This window comes from Mustela nigripes, chromosome 4, assembly GCF_022355385.1.
Source record: "Mustela nigripes isolate SB6536 chromosome 4, MUSNIG.SB6536, whole genome shotgun sequence".
NCBI lineage: Eukaryota > Metazoa > Chordata > Mammalia > Carnivora > Mustelidae > Mustela > Mustela nigripes.
The window spans coordinates 105,289,413-105,314,771 of record NC_081560.1 but is presented as its reverse complement, the minus strand read 5'-3'; the positions used below and the strand labels follow the sequence as shown (position 1 = coordinate 105,314,771).

At 38.6% G+C, this 25,359-nt stretch overlaps 2 protein-coding genes across 3 annotated transcripts in view; one reads left to right on the top strand and one right to left on the bottom strand.

The window, feature by feature from the left end:
- RALA (RAS like proto-oncogene A) overlaps positions 1-25,359 on the top strand; it is a 77,735-nt gene that overhangs the window by 12,101 nt on the left and 40,275 nt on the right. The gene's annotated exons all lie outside the window — the stretch shown is intronic.
- On the bottom strand, positions 8,327-10,371 carry LOC132015152 (DDB1- and CUL4-associated factor 13-like). Its single transcript, XM_059395788.1, is given in 2 exon segments — positions 8,327-9,402; positions 9,405-10,371. Coding segments are annotated over 2 exon segments (1,359 nt in total). The 5' UTR covers positions 9,933-10,371; the 3' UTR covers positions 8,327-8,571.

Below are 25,359 nucleotides of genomic sequence, written 5' to 3'. Positions count from 1 at the left end.
TAGCACTCTTGTGTACAAGATCTCATTTGATCTTTATGTCAGCCAAGAGTTATAGGTGGGATGGGTGCTCTTTGGGGTGGGAAAATTGACCTTCATTCAACAATATTTTCTTGGATATACCTATAACTTAAATATTTCCGCACCAACAAATTACTATGTTGCTTTGTCTTCAATGATTATTTCAAAAAGTATTGGTTAGTATTAGCATATAAAGCTCTAACTTGCTAAGTCTCTGCATAATTATCTTATACTTTAGTTCCCATTGTTCCCTATTATTATCTGTATGTTCATAAAGAGAGGCCGATCTCTATAGCTCAACTATAGGCCTTTTTCTGAAATGCATAGAGAACTGCATTGGTGATCTTTTTTTTTTTTTTTTTTTAAAGATTTTATTTATTTATTTGACAGACAGAGATCACAAGTAGGCAGAGAGAGAGGGGGGAAGCAGGCTCCCTGCTGAGCCGAGAGCCCGATGCGGGGCTCGATCCCAGGACCCTGAGATCATGACCTGAGCCGAAGGCAGCGGCTTTAACCCACTGAGCCACCCAGGCGCCCCAGCATTGGTGATCTTTTACATGTGGTTACATTTTAAAATGAGAGTACTCTTTTCCCACCTCACCAGCCTTGAATTTTGAAATATTCCAAACTTATAAAAAAAATTAATAGAGTATTATATTGTAAACCTGTATTTCCCAATTCCCAGTTATTATTTAGCCCCATTTGCTTCATCTAAGTTAGATGTTTCTATTTTTCTGTACTATTTATGGAAGAAAGCTGAAGACCTCATGAAACTTGACCTCTATATACTTCATCTTGCATCTTCTGAGAATAAAGGCATTCTCCTGTATAACCCTAATGCTATTGTAACGCATAAGGAAATTAGTATTAATGCCATACCATCATTTAATATGTAGCCCAAATTCAGATTTCCTTCCCTAGCTGCCACCCAGTGTCTTTAGTAGCTGTTTTTCCTCTGATGCAGGGTCTGATCAAGGTTCTTCTTTAGTCTCTTATTTCATTTTTTCTAATTAACTCTTTTGGGATATAATTTACGTATCATAAAAATCACCCGCTTAAATTTACAGTCATTTTTAGTAACTGATTATGTAAACATCACCATAATCCAGTTTTAAAGCATTTTTATCACTTCAATAAAATCCCTTTGCCCATTTGTAGTCAATAATCCCCATTCGCACCTCCAGCCCCAGGCAACCATTAATGTACATTCTGTCTCCACAGATTTGCCTTTTCTGGGCATTACTATAAATTGAATCATTCCATAAGTCGTCTTTGGGTTTGTTTGTTTGTTTGTTTGTTTGTTTTCTGGTTCCTCATGTTGTGGCAGGTGTCCATAATTCTTTTTATTGGTGAACAGTAGGTATGCCATTTTATGGAAATGCCACATTTTGCTTATCCATTTACCAGTTGATGGACATTCCCCTTTTTGGTTATTATGAATAATTCTGCTTTGTGTGGACATATGTTTTTATTTCTCCTGGGCATATACCTAGAAGTAAAATGCTTAGTGGTATGGTACATTTATGTTTAACCTTTTAAGGAGGTGCTAAACTGTTTTCCAAAGTGGCTATGTGTTATTTTGCATTTCTACCAGCCATGTTTGAGAGTTCCCCTATCTCTGCATCTTTAACAGTGGTTATAGTCTTTTCAGTAATTGTTATGGCCATTCTGGTGGTTATAAATTGGTATCTCGTTTTGATTTAATTGCATTTCTTTAATGACTAATGGTGTTGAGCATCTTTTCATGTGCTTACTAACCATTCACAAATTTTCTTTGGTGGAATGTCTACTTAGATTTTTTTCCTGTTTGTTTGTTTGTTTTTTAAATTGTGTTATCTATCTTATTATTGAATTGTGAGTTCTTCGTGTGTTCTGCAGGCAGTCCTTCATCAGATATGTGATTTGCAAAGATTTTCTCCTAGAGAATGCTGTTTTGTTTTTGTAATGATGTTAACCATGAGCCTTGCTTAATTTTTCTCGTTTGCCATGGGGCTTTTTTGGACAATTGGAATAAAAGCTAAATCTTTTCTTAATTCTTCCACATGTCTACTACTACAGAAGCAGAGTTAAAGACAGTCATAGTTACCTTCATCTTCATTCTGCAATTAAGCAGTGAGAAACTTCCCTTCTGAACCATAACAGCTAGAAATCCTGTTTAGACTGAGGTGGGTTTGTTTGTTTGTTTGTTTGTTTTTAAGATTTTATTTATTTGACCAAGAGAGAGCACAAGGGGGAGTGGGAGAGGAAGAAGCATGATCCCCGATGAGCAGGGAGCCCAACGTGGGGCTCCATCCCTGGACCCCGGATCATGACCTTGAGCTGAAGACGGTCTCAGCAAAGTGAGCCACGCCCACAACCCTTGACTGTCTTGGGCAAGACAGAATGTTGGTGTTTTTCTCTCCCTTCTTCAGCTCTGGTTCTCTCTCATTCTGTTGGTCAACTCTTCACATGGTTCCCACTTTCATCTCCAGATTCAGTTCTTCCCAGCTCAGCAGAAAGAGCCAGTCTTTACTAGCTCGGGGAAAGGAGCACTCTGGCGAGTCTGGGTCTCTTGTCCGCTTTGGAGAGAGGCAGAGCATCCAGATTTGCAGGCCTGTTGTAATGCGGTGAGTAAGGAGAGGGTGGTTCCCACGAGAAGAAGGAATGCTCAGCAAACAAACCATATGTCTGCTTCTTTAGGGATGTCGGGTCATTTTTTTGCCCACTTTTATGAAATTAAACCGAAAGTAATACATAGAAAGTTGACATCTGGAGTTTGGGGGAAAAAAATCACGTTTGTTATCTGATTATTTTTAACCCTGAATGAACCTTTATCAGTAGTACTTTTTCTTAAATAAACTGATGCAGTATTTGATTTAAACTAAAACATCCCACTCACCTCTTTCCTCCTCCCATGGAGGTGAGGAGCAACTGACATTAACAAGGTAACAACTTGGTAATTGTAGCTGATTTTTCTCTACTTGTCTTGATTGTTCTTTCATGTAGTTTTCTTTAGCTAAGTGGGGGTTGTATCCAACTGTCTTGGAGTTCCTACATTCCTACAGATTGCTGAAATCAATTTTTTATAATTAGTTTCCTTCCTCTCCTCTTTCATTTACTTGGATTCTCAAGCTCTGTCAGTGTCCATATGTTGCATGATTCATCTTCAAAGTGATATTTTTTTAAAGTAAGGATAGTTCCCAATTCCTTTTCGTGACATTGGGTTTACGATGTGTATGGTGATAGTGACGGTGCTGTTGATGTAATTGTGAGTTTCTGGCTCTGAAAAGGAAATAATTTTTATCACTTAAAATGTTTCTTATCTAAAGCCTTTAATTGATAGATAAAATTGCTGTATAAATACTGTCCCTGAAGTTGAACAAATAACTATGGATACTGTGTGGCTCTTATGTTGCTTCCATACTTTTCCAGTACTCTTTAGGATTTGTTTTCAGTATGAAAGTGAAAGGCAGAAATGAGAACTTACCGTTTGCGGTTGTCTGTATAAAATGTGTCGTGTCTCATTGAGTTAGAAGAATGAGGAAAGGTTCTCTAGTGTGTTCTTCCACAGTTAACAAAAATCCCTTCAAAACTACCCAGCCACTAGCCATTGCTTAAGCTCTTGCAGTGATCTTATGGAAATCTGGGTCATTTTTGGATGTTTGCATTTAAAATTCATTCTTGTTTTGTACTGAAATGTGTTATCCTGTGACTTCTCTTTGTGCCTGGTTTGCTCTCTTGAAGAAGCACTTGGTACACAAACATTTTTGAGCCCTTGTTAAACAGTAGGGATTGAGAACAGGCATTTTGCAGATATTTCTTCAAATAATTGAAGATGGCAGTGATAAAACTCCTTTGCCAGCTTCCCAAGTGTCTGCCTTGGTCAGGCCAGATGTCCTTCATTTCTTTAGTTAGTTCCTGACTCTCCTGATCACAGGCTTCCAATAATAATGCAGTAACATTCATTTATTTTGAGGTCAAATTTTACAATATTAAATTTTAAAATATTAAGCACACTCAAAGAGGAAGGAGGAGACTAGAATTTGTAGATTTCCTTCTATGGCCAGGCCCTGATCCTAAACAATATCAGATTCATTATTTCCATTTAATTGTCCAGATTCAGCCAGATGGGGCAGAAGATAAGGAAACGTTAAAGGCTCTAAGAATCAGGAATTCAGGGGCGCCTGGGTGGCTCAGTGGGTTAAGCCGCTGCCTTCGGCTCAGGTCATGATCTCAGGGTCCTGGGATCAAGTCCCACATCGAGCTCAGCAGGGGGCCTACTTCCCTTCCTCTCTCTCTGCCTGCCTCTCTGCCTACTTCTGATCTCTCTCTGTCAAATAAATAAATAAAATCTTAAAAAAAAAAAAAGAAGAAGAATCAGGAATTCAGGTATAAAAACACAGAAAAAAAAAAAAACATACCTTTGAACATCCACAGTAGAAAAGCAAGGTCCTAGCACTACAGGTTGTTATGCATCTGATGCTCAAGAGAATAATTACGCCATCTTCCGAAGTCTTACTTTATATCTAGTTGCAGTAAGCCTGGTAGTGTGCATCCAAACAATTTTTAGGGGTGAAGGGATGCTGCTGAAGGCAAGCACGTAGGCAGTAGTGATCAATGAGGGACAACTATGAAGGGAGGGCAGGAGGCAGAAAGCTAAAACACAACTTTAGGAGAATTCAGAGTTCCATAGTCTAGGGCTACTGCATCCAGGGAAACCTGCCCCGGATTCAGAAGAGCTTCTGAGAACAGAAAAATAGTGGCTCGTTATGATTCCGGGTTATCAAGGAATTTTTAAAAAACTATTCAGCTAAGTTGAGGAATTTGTGAGACATACGATTAGGAACTCAAAATATTTTTTGAGTACACCTCAAAAATTAGATACTATCCTTCCTGGATACTGCTGGTGGCTAAATCACTTGTTTCTCATCGATTATCAGATCTTTACTAAAGTCCCATAATGATTTTTTTTTAATGTATGTTAAGCACTAAGTAAAATAAGCTGTTTACTTGTTGATTGATGTGGGAGGTGACCTATACAGTTAGAATTTGTCATTTCCTGTAACATTGGCTGAATTACCAAGGTTCTCCCATCTTTGATGTGTTAACAGTTTGTTACAATTTGTCTTCCCTTTGTGTGCTGGCACATTCTGGTCCACTTTCCCTGCCATCAGTTGATAAATATTTAGAGAATGCTGTTAAGCAAAACAACTTAACTTTCCATAGAAAAATATATGTGAGTACTTTTAAAATTACCTAATTAGCAGTTGCTTTCTTTTGGATTGGAAAGTAAAAGTTTAAGATTGTATTACTCCAGAAATACTTTAGATTTTACCCTTCCTCTCCTTTTCTTCCAAACTTCCAATAGAAGTAGTCAATTGCCCTTTATTCTTATAAGTTTCAACTGTCTCTAATATTATTACATCTTTAAGTCTTTGATGTACATATTGACACCTTCTTTTTCAATCAAAAAAGATAAAAGTGTATAGTGCCAGAATATTGATGGGGTCTTGTTTTGGGGGTTTGTTGTTGTTGTTGTTGGGTTTTTTGTTTTTTGAGGAGTTTTTTTTGGTTGCTCAAAACCTAGCAGTAATCTTGTCAGAGCATTGCTACCATTGACGATTATAAAGTAGTAATCTTATCTGTGCTTTGTGAAGTTTTAGTAACTTCACACTAAGAACAATTTGTAATGCAATATAGAATTATAGAATGTATATAAGTACCTGACTGACTTCTGAAAAATGTGGGAAACCCAACCTTTGCTTATAAATTACTTTGTGCTGTTTCTTTATGTTGATAGATGAAGAAGTAGGATACATTCAGACTTTTCAGTGATTTTCCTTAAAAGTGTGAAGTGCTCTTTGGCTTAAAGTACCGAGACTGTAATTATAACATCATTTGGGTTCAGAACTCAGGACTCATTTTTTCACTTACTGTCAGTGTAAAATATTTTCACTGACATTGAAGTATTTGGGCCAAGGGTAAATAGCAGCAGGTTTACTTTTTGTAGTTTATTTTGCTAGGTTAATCGGTAAACCTCTGTTTTAGGGCAGAAGGGTTTAGAAAGAGGCATTCTGTTTATTGTTTTTGTTTTCTTGGGGAGAGAGCTCAAGAGTGCGTGCACTCGTGGGAGTGGGTCGGGGGTTGGTAGGGACAGGAGAGAGAATTTTTTATTTTTTTATCACCATATAAATGTATTATTAGCCCCAGGTGTACAGGTCTGTGAATTGCCAGGTTTACATACTTCGTAGCACATACCTTCCCCAATGTCCATAACCCCACCACCCTCTCCCTACCCCCCCCCCCCACCACAATCCTCAGTGTTTTGTGAGATTAAGAGTCTCTTATGGTTTGTCTCCCTCCTGATCCCAACCTTTTTCGTTTATGGAGAGAGAGAATCTTAAGCAGACTCCATGCCTGGGCAGAGCCCTACATAGGGCTGGATCTCAGGACCCTGAGATCGCGACCTGAACTTAAATCAAGAGTCGGACACTTAACCATTTAAGCCATGTAGGCATCCCAGGAAGGATTCCCTTTTAAAGCAGTCATATGAAAGTAATTTTGAGATGAAAGTTGTTAATAATGTGTGTTTTCTTCATTCCAAAACTTGGACATGTTGCCAATAATGTTTCATAAATGGAAACAAGAAAGGGAAGATTGATAGTAGTTGAGGGCTTTTTTTCCCTTTAGAAATTATCATTTGTTTTGTTTATTCTTTAATATTTGAAGCTGATAGATATGCATTTATTTGTCAGTAGTATGAAATGTTTTTAAGAGAAGTATAGAACACTTTGGGGGAAACAGCATGTGTGGTGACATGAACATAGATTTTGTTTAATAAAATGTTTCTTGAATTAATAAGCACCTGTTGGGGGCACCTGGGTGGCTCAGTGGGTTAAAGCCTCTGCCTTCAGCTCTGGTCATGATCCCAGGGTCCTGGGATCAAGCCCCGCATCGGGCTCTCTGCTCGGCAGGGAGTCTGCTTCCCTCTCTCTCTCTCTCTCTCTCTGTCTGCCTCTCTGCCTACTTGTGATCTCTCTGTCAAATAAATAAATAAATCTTTAAAAAAAAAAAAAAGCACCTGTTGTGTGCCAGGTACTGTGCTGGACGCATAAAAGGACAAGCACTCAACCTAGGCTTAAGGAACAAGGAGAGTTTTCTGGAAATGACCACCAGGAGGATGAGTAGGAATTTGGTATAAGAAATCAGGGTCTGGCTGAATTGGACAGTGAGGGTTCAGGACTAGGAAATCAAATTCATGCCATGAATTTAGAGTGAGTGTGGTGTATTCTTGAGGGGAAAGGAGGAGAAGTGCAAAGGCCCTGAGGGTTGTAGACAGATCATCAAGCCTGTCATCTCAGGCCCTTGGGGAGTCATCAAATAAATTTAGGAAGCATTATGATCAAATTTGTGTTTTGATCATTCTCTATAGCAGTGCTTCTGAAATTACCTTTGGTGGAGAACTGTTTTCAAAATTTTCAATATATATCAGACTGGGAAGTTTGTAAAATACAACACAATACAAATTAATTATCAGAAAAATGAAATTTAAAAACAGAAAACAAATCCATTCCAAAAGTTAGATTGAATAGACATAAAATTACTCTTAAGTTTTTTAAGTCTCTGAATATATACTCTCAATTTAATTCTTTCCTCGTTGTTAACTAGTTAGGCTTTCGGTTCCTCTGCTACAGGGGAGTGATCTCTTTTTGATCATATGTTCCATCACTACAGAATTCTAGAAACTCCCATGTGTATATTTATTTTTAAATCACACATGTATACTGCCGTGCAGTTATACATGATAAATCAAAGAATATAAATTGTAAAATAATGGGAGGTTGTATAAGCTATTTTAAATTTAAAAATTTTAGTAGTATAAAATTTTTTGTTGGCACTAAAACATTATTTAGTGAAAACACTACAGTCTGATGTGCTTTATTTTAACTTTTACAAGTCTTGGTTCATTCATACAACAGATAAATGTATATATATATATTTTTTTTTACAACACTGAGAAAAAGATGTTTTATTATCTTAACTTGACCATAAATTATGATTATTTATGAAAGTTATATAAATGCAACCTGATTATCTTTAAAGTCTCAAAGAGCCAAATACAAATAAAGCACAGAAAATTAAATGAATTAAAGAAAGTTTTGACATAATTCTTCCACACATTATATGTAATCACTGGAAGAATCATTGCAATAATTACCCAAAGTAATACTAAAAGTAACAAAAGAGATGTTTGGTCATAAATGTAAATTCAAATGTACAGTATATCTACAATAATAGATCAAAGTGTATCTGCAATTTCTAGCAGTAATAAACATGTTAGTTGGCAATACTGTATTCTTCAATGAAATAAGTAAGCAGATCAAGGATAAAATGTTGGATAGTCTTACCAACCAGGCCATCTTTCAGGACAGTTTTTCAGGTGTACTGTTTTTCAGTTCTACACATGTAACTGAGCTGTTTGTCATTATTCTAGAACCACTATTTTATTTGCACAGTCTGCACATCAAAATATAACAACTAATTATACATCAGGATAGGTAGGAATACGAAGTATTATTTCACAACTGCCACTACGTGTTTCTTCTTCTCTGACACAATTGCTACAGATCCAGGCTTGCTATGTTTGAGACGATTCACCTCCTTTCGTCGGCGAGCTTCCTTCATGATCCGCTGTTCCTGGATCTGGCTGTAGATAGATTTTGGTAGATGTCGGTGACGAGCACTGCATTTTATATGAGGATCATGTTGAAATTTCTCCTTCAACTTCTGGTTATAATCTTTGGCTGCTTTTTCTCGTGATGTAAGCACACCCAATTTTTCAGAAGCATTAGCTTTCCACAAACGAATGTTCATTTCATCAGATCCACACATAATATATTTGCTGTCAGAAGTCCATTTTACACAGATAACATGTTGCATTCTCTTTGTGTGATAGACTTCCCTGCTTCTACTTGTGTCCACAGGAAAGATACGAATAGATTTATCAAAACTAGCAGACACAAACTCTTTCCCAGTGGGAGAATAATCCACATCAAGCACCGCAGACACGTGATCCATATGTACCATTACAGGAGTGTCCAGTGCACGCATATCAAATGTATACAAGTTGTAATCTTCATTTGCTGCAGTAAAAACGAAAGCTTCCATAGGATTCCAACAAATTGTATTTGTTCTCATATCTAAGATGACCTTTTTCAGAGGAGTAGCTTGCCTCATATCATATAGTACTATATTCCTGTCAGAAGCACAACTTCCCAAGAGAAATGTCTCAATAGGGTTAAATTTAACACTACTTATGCTGTCGAATCCCCAGGTCATTGAACAGATAGGACTTGTTCTTTGTTCATCCCAAATGTCTACTTGCTGTCCACATGTGGCAAAATGATGATCAATTCTTTCCAGTGATGATCAATTACTGTATACACTGTATACACTGTATACACTGTCTTTCCTAATATTGTATGTAATGGTTCTTCCTCTTCTCCGTAACCCGGTCCATCCACTTTCCATTGCTTCACAGTTTTGTCATCACCAACAGTAAAAAAAGAAGTCCCACAAAAGCGAGTACATATTCCTCATACAAAACCTTCATGGGCTTGTATTGTACGGATACATTTCCGTTTAGTCAAGTTCCAAATTCTAACCTCTCCATCACATGCCCCAGAAAGGACAGTAGCCAGGCTCTTTGGATGCTTTGCCATGCAATTGACTCCATCTCGGTGACCATCCAGAGAAGCAAGGAATGGTTTTGCAAATACCCGTTCCAGTTTGGTAGCATTTAAAGCTCTTACATATTCTCGCGGGACCTCAAAAGGATGTAAGGTAGGATCATAGTTTCTTGGAACTCTTTGTAAGTCCACTTTGGTTTCACGGACATAGTTGTCTGGGTTCCGGCTCAGCATCTTCACTTTCATTTTGTCTGCTAGTTGCCCCTGAACCCCCCAAGCCTTTCCTCCGCGTTCGGATTACCCCAGATAAATGTATATTAAATCATCTTGTGGTATACAGTTTCTCCAAATAGAAATTTGTCTATTTTACCTCAATAAAGCTGAGGAAAAAAAAAAAAAAGTAAAAAACAAGTATTATTCAGGCCGTCTTATAGATGCTGGGGGATACAGTAGACCATAATATATACTAAAAAGACCGTCTCTGCTTACCATGGTCTTCATTCTAGTGAAAGGTAACACTTCATGAAATGTTTTGGTTTTCAAAGGCTTTCAAATGATTCAAAGGCTTGGTTTTGAGTGCAGTCTGTTTTATATTTGTTTTAATGCTTATCACATTTGAAACATATGCCTTATGAAGATATAGGTCAGAAATGGGAGAATGATGTTGTTGATTGTGTTGGCTTAGTGATAATTCTCAGTTCTTAATTTTATCTAATAAATAAGGACAGATTTTTAATGAAATTTGTCATGCTGATTTCTGTTTTCTCTGGTGTCAGTCAGTTCTTGCAAATTCATCAAAATGTGTTTCCTTTTTTGTGTATATTTGTAATAAATGTCTTCAAAATCCAGTGTATCTGTAGATTTACACAGGTTAGAAATTAATTTTCAAGTTGCTGTTCGGGTGAGATTATCTTTTAAAATGGGTACATTTACATTCATAACAGTAAAAATTTGCCAGCTCTTGGTGTATCCATTCACTAATATCACAGGTCTTAATTACTGTAGTTTTATAAAAAGTCTTTTTGGTCACTAGAGTGGGAGTCAGCAAAGGTTTTCTCAGAGGGCCAAAATATCCAATGTACACTTTGTAGGCCATATGGTCTCTGTTAAAACCACTCACCTCAGCTGCTGTAATAAAAAGCAGCCATGGTCGACACATAAACAGATGGGAGTGGCATTGTCCCAGTAAAACTTTATTTACAAAGAGAAGCATTTTGCCATAAGCCTAAAACCGCCCTAAAAAATAGTCCATTAAAAAGAAGTGCAGACAGAAGAAACAGCATCATCACTTTTGTGGTGTTCCTGTGGAACACGCATAACCGGAATCTAATCATCAGACAAAACTCAATTAAGAGACAATCTATAAAATAATTGGTTAGTAATCTTCAAAAATTGTTGAGTTCACGAAAGTCAAAGTATGAAGAATTGTTCCAGACCGAAGGAGACCAAAGAGATGGAATAACTCAGCACAACATCAGATTCTAAGCCAGTGCAGACCTTGGATAGGGTCTGAGGATTCTGTGATAGGACTTTGTTGACATTCATAACCCAGGGGTGATGACCGTGTTTTGGTTTGTAGGGGATTGTCCTTGTGTTGGAAATAAACTCAGAAGTGTTCGGGTGAGATGAAGCATCATATCAGCAACTTCTTCTTCTTTTTTTTTTCCCCCCTTGAGAGAGAGCAAGGGAGGGGCAGAGGGAGAAGAAGAGAGAAGGAGCATTAAGCAGGTTCAGTGCCCAGCACAGAGCCAGACGTACACCTCAGTCTCACAACCCTGAGATCATGCATAACCTAAGCTGAAATCAGGAGTTGGACCCTTACTCAACTGAGCCACCAGGCATCCTAGCAACTTACTCTTAAATGGCTCAGAGACAAACTTTCTGTATTGTACTTGTAACTTTTCTGTAAATTTGAGATTGTTCCAACATTTAATAAATACATATCATTAAAAGTAAGTAAAATAAGTTTATTATTGAAAAAAACCCAAGCAGCCTAATTTGCCAACCACTGGGTACTTTGATGACTGTTCTTCAAAATTGGTCTTGGATATTGTTGGTGTAACTGTTTCTATACAAAAAAAAATTTTTTTAAGATTTTATTTCTTTATTGGAGAGAGAGAAGGCATGAGTTGGGGGGCGGGGATTAGAATCATTGCTGAGCATAGAGCCTGACTCGGGACTCAATCCCGGGACCACAGTACCATGATCTGAGCTGAAGGCGGATTATTCAACCAACTTAACTACCGCAGTGCCCCATGTTCACATACAAATTTTAAAACCCAACTGCCAGGTTCCACCAAAAAGCCTGCTGGGATTTTGATTGGAATTGCATTAAATCTATAAATAAATTTGAGGAAAATGGACATTTTTTTACAGTAATGAGTCTTCCAGTCCATAAACAGACTAAAGCATTACTTAGGTCTTCTTTAAATTTTCTCATCAGTGTTTTATAATTGTCTGTTTGAAGTTCTCCGTGGTCGCCATCCTCCAAATTGCCCCCAAAGATTGTTGCCTCTTCGTTACCTTTCACATTGACCAAATGACATTGTGTGACTTCGAAGTCATAAAAGACATTTTGGCTTCTGCCTTGCTGTTTTGGATCACTCATCTGGAGAAAGCAACTGTCATGTTAAGAGAACATTTAACAGCCCACATGGTGAAGAGCTCAGAGGCTTTCTGCCGCAACAGTGATGTGAGTGAGCCATCTTGGAGGCAGATTCTCCAGTGTTTAAGCCTCTAGATGACTGCAGTTTGACAGCATCTAACTGAAGCCTTATGAGAGTCTTTGAGGAAGAAGGACCTGGCTAGGCTGCTTGAACCGTGGGATAATAAATGTTATTTTAAGTCACTAAGTTTTAGGGTAATTTGTTGTGCACTGAAAGATAATAGTCTTAATACATACTTCTAAGTTTTCATCCTCAAATTCTATGTAATTACTAGTTTTGTTTCCCTTTTTTGTGGTAAAATACATATGCCCTTTACCATCTTAACCATTTTAAGTGTACAATTTTGCAGTATTAAATACATTCACATCCACGATGTTCAGCAACCATCACTGCTGTCATCCATCCCCATAACTCTTTTCATCTTCTAAAAATGAAACTCTGTACTCAGTAAATAATAACTTCACATTCTCCCTTCCTCTAAGTCCCTGAACCACCACTATTCTTGCTGCCCTTATGATGTTGATTGCTTGAAGTACTTCATATATACGGAATCTTACAGTATTACTGTATTACTTTGCTTTAGCATAATGTCCTCAAGGTTCATCCATGTTGTAGAATGTATCAGAACTTACTTGCTTTTTAAGGCCGAATAATATTTCAGTACGTGTGTGTGTGTGTGTGTGTGTGTGTGTACTCATCTACCCATAGACACTTGGGTTGCTATTGGGAATAATGCTGCTCTGAACATGGGTATACAAATATTTCTGCAAGACCCTGCTTTCAATTCTTTTGGATACAAAGCAAGACATGGAATTGCTGGATCCTGTGTAAGTATGTTTTTTATTTTGGGAGGGGGAGACTGCCATACTGTTTTCTACAGCAGCTGCTCCATTTTACATTCCCACCATAGTGCACAGGGGTTCTGATTTCTCCACGTCTTTGCCAGCACTTGTTTCTGGTTTATTTGTTTTGTTTTGTTTTGTTTTTTTAGTGGTCATCCTAATGCATCTGAGTTGGTATCTTATTGTAATTTTAATTTGCATTTCTCTAACTATTAACGATGTTGAGCAGCCTTTCCTGTGCTTGTCGGCCATTCATTTATCTTCTGTGAAGAAGTGTCTGTTCAAGTCCTTTGCCTGTTTTTAAACTAGGTTGCTTGGTGCTTTTGTTGTGGATATCAGTCCCTTGTCAGATCTATGATTTGCAGATATTTTCTCCTGTTCTGTGGTTGCCTTCTTACTCTGTAATTTTTGTGAAGTCCAGTTTGTCTATACTTTCTTCTGTTACCTATGCCTTTGGTGTCATAGTCAAGAGACCATTGCCAAATTGAGTATCATAAAGCTTTTGTCCTTTTCTCCTTCCAAGAGTTGTATTGTTTTAGGTCTTACATTTAGGTCCTTTATCCTGTAATTACTTTTTAAATATTGAAATATAATGTTAAGTTAGGACCACATTTTCAGCAATTTTGCTAAATTCACTTGTTAATATTGATAATTTGATTCTTTTGGAATGTTGCCTGTAAATTCAATTTTGCTTCTTCCTATTCAGTCTTCTGCCTTTTATTTCTGGTCTTGCACTGACTAGAATTTCCGAGACTTGACTGACTAGCAGTGATGATAATAAGCAGTCTTGTCTTATGCTTCATCTCATGGGGAAAACATTTTGCTCTTTTACCTGTGAAGTTTTTATAAATATTATTTATCAGTATTAAGAGGCTTCCTTCTGTTTCTGGTTTGCTAATAAGGCTTTTCTTATGAATGAATGTTGAATTTTGTCAGATGCAATTTTTTGCATTGGTTGAGATAATAATATGATTTTCTCCCCTTTTGTGAGTTACACATCGATTTGTGAATAGAAGTTTATATTCCTCGAATCAATCCAGTTGGATCGTGATGTTGGGTTTTTGGTTTTGTTTGGTTTTGTTTTTGATGTATTGTTGGTTTTGGTCAGCTGTTATCTTTAATGTCTTTACATCTTTGTTCTTTGAGAGATTGACCTGTAATTAACTTCTTTTCCTTTTCAGTTTTTCATATCAAGATTAGGTTGGTTTTACAACATGAGTGTGGATACAGCCCCTCTTCTCTTCTGTATTTTAAGGGTCTTATTTTTATAAAATGAACCATATTAATGGCATAACATTTTGTGAACTTCCAGTTTCAGTTTTGTTACACTAGCTATGAATTATGCAGAGAATAAATTTCAGACGTGGTGCTACCTCTGTGCTTATCCAAAATCCTCTTATTCATCCAAATAGCTCCATCAGGGATACATTTACATAGTTTTTCCATGTAGCACATTGTTTTTATGAAAGAAGTAATTTACTTTTGGAGATCTCTTCTCTGCTACCTCTTGCTTTTTTAGCAATTAAAAAAAACAGCTCTTGTGTGTTACGTTATTCTAGAATCTAGAAAATACGTTAAACACTTGCACTTTAAATCTGCCTGTCCAAGAATCTTGTTCTTGTTAACCTAAAACCTATATGATTTCCAGCAGTGTTTTGTTGTAGTGAAATTCAGTTGAATTTTGCCTTTTGTTTTCTGTGTGTGTTTAGACATGTTTACGGTGGCAGGAAGAACAAGTTTTAATAGAATATAATGTGGATTTCGCTATTAAGTAAGAAGGCTTATTGCATGCTTATGAACCTTTATCGTTAATTTCAGAGTAATTACAATTAAAAGTTTTGACTTAGTATTGCATTACTTTAAAGATGACCAAAAAACATGGAGATTTTCTTGTTCTAACGCTTAGTTTTCAAATACCTTAGTAGTTCTGGTACTTTCATACTACCATTCTATAATCTTATCCAAAACAGATGTGTTCTAGGATTTGGAATCCTTAGAATTTAAGAAAGATAATTTTATGCATATACTAAATATTTCCTAATTTGGGGTAGTTCCCATTAATCAGATAGTATTTATACATCAAAATGTATGACTCTTCACACCAAATAAATCAGTAGTACAAACAACCTCTTGTCTGTTCAGTTCAGGTTTGCCTCACATCAGTTTGCACCATACCCACCTGAAAAAAACTTCATCATTCAGACCTTTTTGTATTTTGTTACTGTGGCTGACTCCTGGTTAACAATGAGGAACAGAAATGAGGGTTATTGTTGATAGGTTGTTGGAGACAGCTCATCTCAGTGTTCCCCTTTGTAAACAAACTTCCCTTATACACGCAGAGTGCGCTATCTGCTACTGCCCGGGATAAAGACTACAATTCCCCATCTCCCTTACAATTAACCAAGGCCAGCTAACTCATTTCTGGCCAGTGAGATCAAGCAGAAGTGATTTGTGAAACTCCCTGAAGGGCTTTCAAAGTTGAGAGGGTTGCATGCCTTCAACTTACTTAAAATGACTGGGAATCCTCTGCGCCTTGGGGACAGCTGCCCCCTAAAAAACCAGAATCATGCTGGTGGCTAGATAACTATGGAGCCACGTTGTCAGCCCTGGATTACCTGTCTCTGTATGCTTACATCATCAAGGAAATTAATTTCTCTTTTTAACTGTTATTTGGGGTTTTCTGTCATTAGCAGCCCAATCTAAACCTAACACAGAATTAGATATATAAATCCCTATTTCCATTTCCGTCTTTCATTTCAGTTTGGCCTACTTCTCAGATCTGATTTACTTTGTCATTGTTTTCTTCAATGAAACTGAAGAGCTTATACTAGAAGTGAAAATGAGGTGACATTCTGCCAGTCTTGTTGCTCACCTGTGCTTCTGTGAATCTTTTTAATTCATGGTTTCTTTACAGGAAGTTTATTAAATTATCTATCTTGTAAAGATGTTTTAGGTAAAACTTAGATCATATTTTTTAATGTCTATCTACCTTGGTCATGTAGACTAAAATACCCCGTGCCACCCTCCCCAATATCCTGACAGTGATCAGCTGGGAGAGCACCACTCTTCACGTCTCTCAGATTGCTCGCTCTTCCTTTAGGTCCGACCCCACAAATTTCACATGGACCTTCTCCATTTGACAGAGACCCAGTGAGGATGCCAGTGTAAGTCAGCATGTTGGCTGTTGGTAAAGTTCTCATTTTTTAAGATGATAAACACATAAAAATAACAAGTTGTAATATTTTCCCATATTCCTGTGGCTGGTTTTCTATTCATCCTGGTGTGCATATAAGCCTACACTCAGGGTCAGTCTCTAGAGAAGGCACTGGAAGGGGTCAGGCAGGTCTGATAAGATTCTTAGAAGAGCCCAGGCTGATAGGATAGGTTCCTAAAAAGAATAAGGGAGATTAAGAAAAGCAGCGCGATTTGAAATACTGAGGAGATAGAACGTGTAGGGCTTGAGTGATTAATGACACATGAAAAGTTGAGGAGAGGGCGCCTGGGTGGCTCAGTGGGTTAGGCCGCTGCCTTCGGCTCAGGTCATGATCTCAGGGTCCTGGGATCGAGTCCTGCATCGGGCTCTCTGCTCAGCAGGGAGCCTGCTTCCTCCTCTCTCTCTCTCTGCCTACTTGTAATCTCTCTCTGTCAAATAAATAAATAAAATCTTTAAAAAAAAAAAAGTTGAGGAGAGGCATGAAGAATAACTGAAGTTTCTGGTATGAGTCCCTGCGCCTGAATGGATCATCATTTGAGTTTCAGTTGTCTGTGAATATCCGAATACATATGAGTGGTAGCACTTGGAAACATGGACTCTGTTCACATCACCACTTGGCGCGTTAATATGAAAAATTTCATAAATCTGTATTTGAATAAATGGCTTAGCCATTTATTAGCTGTGTAGCCTTGATTATGTTACGTAACTTTGGGGGCTATTACGTAACTTACATGGTCTATTACAGAAATCTAAGCAAAGAAAATACTTGGGGTGCCTGGGTGGCTGAGTCAGTGCAGCATCCGACTTTAGCTCAGGTTATGATCTTAGGGTTCCAGGATCCAGCCCCTCATCAAGCTCCCCGCGGAATCTGCTTGCCCCTCCCCCATTCATACTGCCCCTCTGTCTCTCAGATAAACAAAACCCTTAAAAATAATAAATAAACCAAGAAAATTCCTATCTACTTTCCAGCATTATTATTGTATCTAACATAAAGCCTTGGACATTTAAAGCCCTTAAGTAAGTGTTTTACCTCCCGTCACCAACTTATCAGCTGCTCTGCCACTTCTTCTATATAGCGTGACATTTTTTCCAGGAAGTTAGATTTACACTTCCCTATGAGCACACCTTTACAGAGACTGTGGTCAGATGCCCGTGGGCTTGAAGAGTATCTGTAACTGCTTAAGTCTCTGAAGTCGTATGCACAATTTTGGATGTTTGTCACTTTTACAAGGATCCAGGGTTCCTAGTCCAGTTTTCATCTTACAGATCTGAAAACCATGGTCATTAAAGAAAAGCTAAAGACTTCAGAGGCTGGTAGGTGGCAGAACCTAGACCACTGACTGATGTTCTTGTCTTTTTGTATACTCTGTGTTACCAGGGGCTTTGATTATATTTAAGGAACACTATGAAAGTAGGAAATGAGAAAAAAAGTTAACATACCCATCTGTTTTACCAGTAAGTTTTCCATCAACTAGAAAATATTTTTTGTTATTTTTCACAGTTAACTCATTCATTCAGCAAATACTACATAAGGATCCACTGTGTATTATACACTATATAAAGTAATGGCGATGTAACAAACAGTAAACAAAGAAAAACTCCCTGCCCCCATAAATCTCATATTCTGCTGAGGGGAGTCCTAAATGATGTGAGAGAGTGAGCCATGTGTTTATCTTCTAGTAGAAGGAATGGCAAGATAACTTAGGACCTTACATTTCCTTGTAAGACTGTATTATTCAGAGTAACATGGAAATTCTTCACAGGAGTAGATCTATTTTGAGGGTAGAGCTTACAGATTTGCAGCACATCATCAGATGTGGGCTGTGAAAAAGGAGGCAAAAATGACTCAAGGGTTTCGGCCTGAGCAACTCAAAGAATGGGGTTGCCGTTTACTAAGAAAAGAGGAAAACTGAGAGAGAGAGAGGTTGAGGTAGGTGATACTAGGAGGTTAGTTGTGGACAGTTTGGAGTTTGGAACCCAACCAGCTGAAGATGACGAGTAGGCAGCCGCATATAAGTCTGGCCTTCAGGGGAGAGATGAAATCTGGAGGTATAAATTTGGGTGCTATCTCATATAGAAATATACTGAGTGAGGTTATGAAGGAATGAGTATAGACAGAAAACAGAGGTTCAAGTTGAACCCTGAGATCCACCACACTTAGAACAAAGGGGATCAAAAGGGAGCAGCCATAGAAATTTGAGGAAAACCAAGTGGTTATGGTATCCAGGAAATAAAACAAGGTATTTTTTTTAAAGATTTTATTTATTTATTTGACAGAGAGACGATGAGAGAGGGAACACAAGCAGAGTGGGAGGAGGGCAGGCTTCACGCCAAGCAGGGACCCCGATGTGGGGCTCGATCCCAGGATCCTGGGATCAGGACCTGAGCCAAAGGCAGACACTTCACGAAAAAGGGGTTGATCATCTGAGTCGGCTGATACTGCTAAGTGAAGTATAATGAAGGTTGAGAATTGATGATCATTGATGATCTTAACAAAAAGCCTATTAAGAGTAGGCTTGGGGAGGAACATAAAGACAGTGAATTAGAGAAATGGAAGCTGGGTTGAGAGAGTTCATTTGGGGTTTTTTGTTTTGTTGTGTTTTGAATTTTGTTTTTTAAGAAAGAAATAACATGTACTTTCAGTAGAGTGGGATAAATTGATGCATTGGTTTTCTGGGCTTTCTGGAGCAGTATTTGGAGTCGGCTAGAGGGAATGGGATCTACTGCATGAGTTGGAAGCATTGATCTTACCAGTTTTCGTTTATAGCAGGTTGGCAAGCCACAGTTCTGGAGCTAAAATCAGCCTACCAACTGTTACTGAAATAAAGTTTTATTGGGATGCATCTGTACCCATTTATTTAGCTGTTGTCTATTGCTGCTTTCAAGTTGTAGTGATAGTTCCTACAGAGAAACCCAAGATATTTACTGTCTGGCTCTTTGCAGAACGGGTTTGTCGACCCTAGATTTACAGTAACTGAAAGAGGAGATGAAATACGAATGGGAGAGGAGAAGTAGAAGTCAGTTCTAAGGAACTGAAAATTTTGAAAGGGGTACTCAAATGTCATTTCTGGTTTAGGTCAGATCAGAAGGAAATCAGAACCTTGAATTTAGAGCAAAATGAGTTATAGCCGTAGGGGCTTTTTCAAACTAAGTTGGATTCTTAGAAGGACCGAAGTCTCCAAAGGTATAAGCTAACCATATAGTCAGCTATTGCTGTGTTACAAATGACCCCAATCTTGGCGGCTTTAAACAACCAACATTTATTATCTTACAGTTTCTGTGGGTGAGGTATCCGAAGCAGCTTAGTGGTATGGTTCTGGCTTAGTCTCTCATGAAGCTGCAATCAGGGTGTCAGCCAGAACTCCCGTCATCTGCGACTTGGCTCGGTCTCCAGGTCTAGCTTTCTGTCTTGCTCACATGGTGCTGGCTTCAGTGTCTTGCCACAGGGGCTTCTCCGTGGGACGACTCACAACATGGTTTTCCCCAAAGAGAGTGGTGAGAGAGAGTGCTCAGGACAGAAGCCTTAGTCTTTTATAACCTAGTCCCGGAAGTGACCTGCCTTCACTTCTGCTGTACTGTAATGGTCACACAGATCAGTCCTGGTATGTACGGGAGGACAGTGCAGACAAGTGTGAATCCCAGGAGGTGGGGGTTGTCTGAGCCATCTTGGAGGCTGACTACACAGACTCGCTTGAACGTCTGCAGAATTACGTTGTAGACCTCCAGCTTTGCCAGGTGGTGACCAGTGTTTTCCTAACTGCCCAGAGCAGCTGTTATTGACAGTTCGATTATATTAAAGTCCCGTCACAAACACTGTTTAAATATTTTTTCTTTTTTCCTAAGCTTTTTTCTTTTACAGAAGCAACATTCATGATAGAACACTGGAATTCAGAGAAGTAAAAGGCTCTGGAAATTAAACATTTTTATTGTGCCTCTGTTTTGATTGCTCTTCCTACTCTTAGTTATTTTGCTATCTGATGTTTTTCCTCTTCGTACTAATATGTAATCTGTTTTCCTAGTTCACATTATTTGTGAGCTGCGTTCACGTATTTTGTGAACATTTTTCAGTGTCCTTCAGTACTCAGTTTCATTTTTTTTTTAAGATTTTATTTATTTATTTGACAGGGAGAGGGAGAGAGAGATCACAAGTAGGCAGAGCAGCAGGCAGAGAGAGAGAGGGAAGCAGGCTCCCCGCTAAGCAGAGAGCCCCAGCTGGGACTCGATCCCAGGACCGTGAGATCATGACCTGAGCTAAAGGCAGAGGTTTAACCCACTGAGCCACCCAGGTGCCCCCTGTTTCATTTTTAATGACTGCTCTATAATCCCATTATATGACTATCCATAATTTAATTCTTCATTTTTTATTATGAATAGTGTTACAATAAATATCCTTGTTGTTAATTCTCTTTGAACAGCCATGTTATGATAGCCTTTTTTTTCAATTATCAGTTCTTACTAATAATTCATACACAAATTCAACAAAAGCAATAACTGTAGGTATTAATTTTGTAACATTTATATTAGTTTTTAAATAGGACCATGGTGAGACTTCTGTGTTGAGGATCCATGGATGTTCTCAGACGTGACTGGGATATTCATGTCCTCAGTTAATTTGCAAAAATAGGTCAGTAACTATAAACTTAACCTTATATAAACCTCTTGGTTTGGATATAAGAACATAGCACATATCTAATGTCCCCCAAACTTCTAAATCTTATAATATATATGTAAGGTAAAAAAGCAAAAAATTTGTTTGTGGAGATTTGCCACTTGCTATGGTGATCTTAGTAAATGACCTCATTATCAGAAGATTGAATTGCTTTATAGTCAGATGTTATATAACGTTGACATGGTTATATTAATTTCATTAAGAAAATTGCATTAAGTATCTGCTGAGCTTAAAATTATCTCTTACCATTCCATTTAATTTTTTTCTGAGGTTTTTAAAAGTACATTAGTCTTGGAAAAGCTAACTTAGCTTGTGAGACCAGTATTTAATTTGTCCATAATGCATAATACATTGTAAATCCAAGTAATACAACATCACATTATCAGATGTGGGAGCAGTCTGACTCTCTGCTGGCTCTCCTTCCTCTGCCCATCCCTTTTTTCTTTTATTTTTTTTAGTGAGAAAGAGAGAGAGAGCATGAGCAGGACAGGGAAGGAGGGACAGAGAGAGAGGGAGAAGCAGGGATCCCAATGCGGGACTCCATCCCAGGATCCTTGGAACATGACCTGAGCAGAAGGCAGATGCTTAACAACTAAGCCACCCAGGCGCCCCTCAATAAGCAATTCTTTTTTTTTTTTTTAAAGATTTTATTTATTTATTTGACAGAGAGAAATCACAAGTAGATGGAGAGGCAGGCAGAGAGAGAGAGAGAGGGAAGCAGGCTCCCTGCGGAGCAGAGAGCCCGATGTGGGACTCCATCCCAGGACCCTGAGATCATGACCTGAGCCGAAGGCAGCAGCTTAACCCACTGAGCCACCCAGGCGCCCCTCAATAAGCAATTCTTAACTAGAGTTCCTATTCTTGTTGGGGGATGTCTCAAGATTTTACCAATACTGATTATCTGTTCCTCAGTCATTTTCTAGAGTTTGATTTCTTTTTCAACATATTTGTAGGTATTAATATTTGCTAGATACTGTGCTCGATGTGGGGATTTCAGAACTGGAAAAAAGCTCTTTGCTGTTGAAAAGCAGTGTGAAGCACTGGTAGAAGTTAGGTCCACAGTGCTTTGAAATTACTGAGGAAGCAGCCACTCAGGCCCCAGAGAGCAGTCGGAGGGCTGGACATGCTTCACAAAAGAGGTTCTGTTTAAACAGCTTTCTTAACCCTTATGTACACATTTCTCATCACCCTGTTCGGCCGTTGTTTTCATTGAAAATGTTTTGATCAAGTTGCATGGATCAAGAACTGTTTTCCTCATTGATTTAATATGGTATCAATATGCATTAAATTAGTCATCTTAGAAATAGCTAAAATATATTTACAGAGTAAGAGGCAATTTAAATTTAATTATCTGAGTCCCTACCACCCTCTTTCCTACTGTTTGAATCCTTTGTTGGAAGCTTATATACAGTTCATTCATTTTTTTACCATAGTAAGTAATCAGAAAGAACCTGCAAGTGAGCCAAAATCTGCCTTTGTCTTTTCCTCAGTATTTTTATTTTTTAAGATTTTTTTTTTTAAGCTATTAGAGAGAGAGCGCATAGGCAAGGGGAAGGACAGAGAGAAGGGGAGAAGCAGACTCCCTGCTGAGCAGGGAGCCCGATATAGGCCCCCGAGATCATAACCTGAGCCAAAGGCAGCCTCCTCATCAACTGAGCCCCTTTTCCTCAGTAATTTTAGTTTTAAATTCTAAACATTTTCCCCCAGTCTGTAGTTTATCCCTTCATTTTATTTTTTTTTAAAGGTACTATCTTAAAGTAATCTTTACACTCAACATGAGGCTTGAGCTTAAAACCCTGAGATCAAGAGTCACATGCTCTACCAACCGAACTAGCCAGACGCCCCTTATTTTCTTTTTGAAAGGGAAAAAAAATTTTTTTTTTAGTTATGAACTCAATCCATTTGATATTATCTCAAAAGATGCAGTGCTTTTCAGTACATTTATCAATAGTAGAAGTTAGAAATTAGCTTTAAAAAACCTCAGCAAGTGGCAGACAAATCTTGGAAGTCACATAGAGAATGCATCCCAGAAAAGAGGAGGGGCAGATCCGACCCCACCTGCTTTTATGAGGTTCATCAAACACTAGACCTACTCAACGGTGAACAGAAAAGTCAACTCTCAAAAAAGAGTATATTACTACATAAGGCTTTTACTACTTGCCTTCCTTAGAGCATGTCACGGGGGCGTGGGGGGTAGTGCAGAGTAGGGGACAACAACATGTTTTTTAAACTAGATCTAGGAAGTGGAATCAGTTTGTCCTCTACACCTTAAGGGCCATCCACTGGTTAATGGCTTTTTTTTTAAAGACTAAATAAAAACAAACCAAGCACACACCCTGAAAATGGAACAGAAACAGATCCCACTAAGATATCCCTGATTACTCTCCAGAGTGGAACCAGGGAGCAACCTCCACAGTCCAGATTAGTCTGTTACAGAGTCAGCTCAAGCATGCCTGGCTTTTAAACAACAACAAAAGCATTACTTTTTTTGGAAACTACAGATCAAAAGCCAGTACTGACCACTTTTCTGACAACATAGAACTCCTCAGAATTAACTAGTATTGGGGGGGGGGGTCATACCAATGGGCCTTGTCTCACACAAGTGCACGTGGGAAGGTGCAGGGCATTTGTCATTATTGGGAAGACAAATTTTTACTTTTCGTCTTTGGCTTGAGTAAAACATTGCATTTAGTATGATGCTGACGCCAGCTGTGCAGAAAGGGCTCTGGAGAGACATTCACAGCAGCGCACATCTGCAGCTCTTCTTCGGCCTTTCTGGGTGAGTCCAAAGCCCTCCACGCCCTTGATAGCGTTCAAGCAGACTCTGGTTAGGCTTCTTCTGTTTGTTCTTAAAGCTTCTCAGTAGGAGAGGGATCATCTCCGAGATCAGTTTGGGTCCCAGCAAGCAAGAAAGGAGCCTTTGCACAGTGGTGAATTATCGCAGGCACTCACTTTTCTCTCACAGTTTGAATGAGGACAGAGAAAACAGTGAAACACACAGACTTCAAGAGTATGTGGCTCTCCAACCGATCATAACCATGACTGCATGGTTGTCAAAAACAGTTGGTCCATATTCAGATGGAAATGTAGGCAGTCAGGAGACACCTTTTACCAGCGGCCGGTTGCCCACAGCAGTGCCCTTGTTTACATCTGCAGTGCTCAGACAGTTTTGTATCTTTTTTGAGTATGTCAGATTTCGTCTTGACCTCTGCTTCTCCACTAGGGCCTTTCTGTCCTTTCATTTTCTTCTACCTGCATCATTTTTTTTTTTTTTTTTCATTTTTTAAAGTAAGTTCCACACCCGGTATGTAGCTTGAAATCGTGACCCTAATAACATCAAGCGTCTCATGCTGTGCCAACTGAGCCAGCCAGGCACCCCTCCTTTCATTTTCTTAACTGTCTTTTATTGTTTGAAGGCAGAAAATAAGGTTTTTTATTTTTTTTATTTTGAGTATAGCTGACACACAACATTACGTTAGTATCAGGTGTGTAGCATAGTGACTTAACAAGTCTGTGTTATGCTGTGCTCATCTCAAATGTAGCTACCACTTGGAATGAATGAATGATTAAATCACAGGAATAAAAGGCCACACCATAGGAATGTAGCAGATGACGGTGTAATCATTTACTTAACTGTCTTTTAAAGAGTAGCAGTTTTTCAGGGTGCAATCGAGCCCCATCGGGTTCTCTGCTCAGTGGGGAGCCTGCTTCCTCCTCTCTCTCTCTCTACCTGCCCTCTCTGCCTACTTGTGATCTTCGTCTGTCAAATAAAATCTTTAAAAAAAAAAAAAAGAGTAGCCGTTTCTCATTTTGATGTTGCATTTATTGTTTTGTTCTTTTGTGGATTCTGTTCTTGATATTCTGTCTTAGAAGTCATTACTTAATCCATGGCCACATGCCTGATTCTGTGCTTTCTTCTAGAAGTTTATCTGTTTTAGGTTTTACATGTAAGAATGGTCCAATTTGAGTTAACTTTTGTATATGGTACTTTACTTTTTTTTTTAATGTATGGATATCATAATTGTCCAGTATCATTTTTGAAAAGACTGTCCTTTCTGTACTGCATTGCCTTTTGCACCTTTGTCAACAGGGGTCAAAAACTGAACAACCCGGGGCGCCTGGGTGGCTCAGTGGGTTAAGCCGCTGCCTTCGGCTCAGGTCATGATCTCAGGGTCCTGGGATCGAGTCCCGCATCGGGCTCTCTGCTCAGCAGGGAGCCTGCTTCCTTCTCTCTCTCTCTGCCTGCCTCTCAGTGTACTTGTAATTTCTCTCTGTCAAATAG